Raw genomic sequence first — 1409 nt, forward strand, 5'->3', positions numbered from 1 at the left:
TATTCTCTCAATCCTTCAAGATACAGGTCCAGTCTCACCTCCTCTTGTGGCCTTCCCCAAACCAAAAAAAGCTCTCTCTTCCTTCTACTATACCTCACATTTGCACTCTCACCATGTCTTTAATTCTCAACAAGATTTCAACTCAGCTGTAAATGTAGTCAACCTCTTTACCCTGCATACAGGAGGGACACCCAACATTCTCAAATCCTCAAAAAGTTAAAAAAGAAAAAAAAAAAAAAGCCAAGTCCAGACTTTTTCCCCGACTTTTGACCGCTGACCACTGTCTAGTGACACTGGCCACAATGGCCTGTTTTTCAAACCTTTGCACTTGCTGTTCCCTATATCTGCAGCACTCTTCTGCCAGGCTCCTTCTCAATGTTCTTCGATATCATATCATATCATATATATATATACATATATATATATATATATATACATATATATATACATATATATATATACACACACACATACACACACACACATACATATGTATGTATGTATATACATACACATAAATGTGTGTTTATAAATGTTAGCTTCGTGAGAACAAGGTTCTTGTCTCTCACACTGTCTCTCCACCACCTCCTGGCACGTGATGGCTGCTCAGTGACAATGTGTTGACAGAATAATTATCTAAAAGTGAATGAAGGAATAATGAACGAAGTCAACCATTTTATAACCTCCAGGCCCCAACCCATAGTACCGATTCTCTGAAACAATTTCCAGAGGATCCGGAGGAGGTTACTTGAGTTCACTGAACGAGGCGGAGCTTGGCAGAGGATCTCGCTGCCATCCAAGCCCTCAGCCTCCCAAGGGTTCCCCTCGGACCCCCTCGCCTTCCCTCACCTCCCACGCAGGCCAGCGCTGCCTTGAAGGCGCAGCTTTCCATCGCCCTCTCGATCATCTTCTGCTCCTCACTCTTGGCAGGACTCGGGATCCCACCCAGGCTTCCAGGCTCCAGGAGCCGGGGCTGACGCTTGTCACCCACCAGGTACTGCAGAAGAAGGCTGTACTGCAGCGGGGCTTCGGCGGAACCCGCCGCCTCAGGCGCGGAGCCCCCGGCTCTGGGGGCCGTTGCCGCCATGAGTGTATTGGCCCAGGAAACCCTGGCGCCTTTCTTCCCACAGCAGATTCCACAGGCTTCACCTTAGGGCCTTGCGCGCCTAACCACTGTGCAGCAACGGCAGATTCGAGCAGGTCCGAGGAAGCTACGCAAGCAAAGTCTGTTCTTGCGCACCCGGCGAAGAACTATGATATTCTCCAAAAGCCTGTCGTCAATACTGAATCAGACTTGTGCAGCGTTCCCAGTAGCACTTACAAACGAGTGAGATTCACCGGAACGCCCTCATCTTCGGGGATGCAGCGCGGTGCCTACAGGGATTTGCAGTTCTAACACGTACACCCAA

The 1409-nt window shown here is 48.8% G+C and overlaps 1 protein-coding gene across 1 annotated transcript in view; it reads right to left on the reverse strand.

Moving 5' to 3' along the window:
- Positions 1-1409, reverse strand: part of TIMM22 (translocase of inner mitochondrial membrane 22) — a 5480-nt gene extending 4071 nt beyond the window's left edge. Inside the window, exon 1 of the mRNA XM_006925048.3 lies at positions 850-1409. Coding sequence (XP_006925110.1) covers positions 850-1087 — 238 coding nt within the window. The 5' untranslated portion in view covers positions 1088-1409. The remainder of the gene's footprint in view (positions 1-849) is intronic.

The sequence above is a fragment of the Pteropus alecto genome, unplaced genomic scaffold, assembly GCF_000325575.1.
Source record: "Pteropus alecto unplaced genomic scaffold, ASM32557v1 scaffold98, whole genome shotgun sequence".
Lineage (NCBI taxonomy): Eukaryota > Metazoa > Chordata > Mammalia > Chiroptera > Pteropodidae > Pteropus > Pteropus alecto.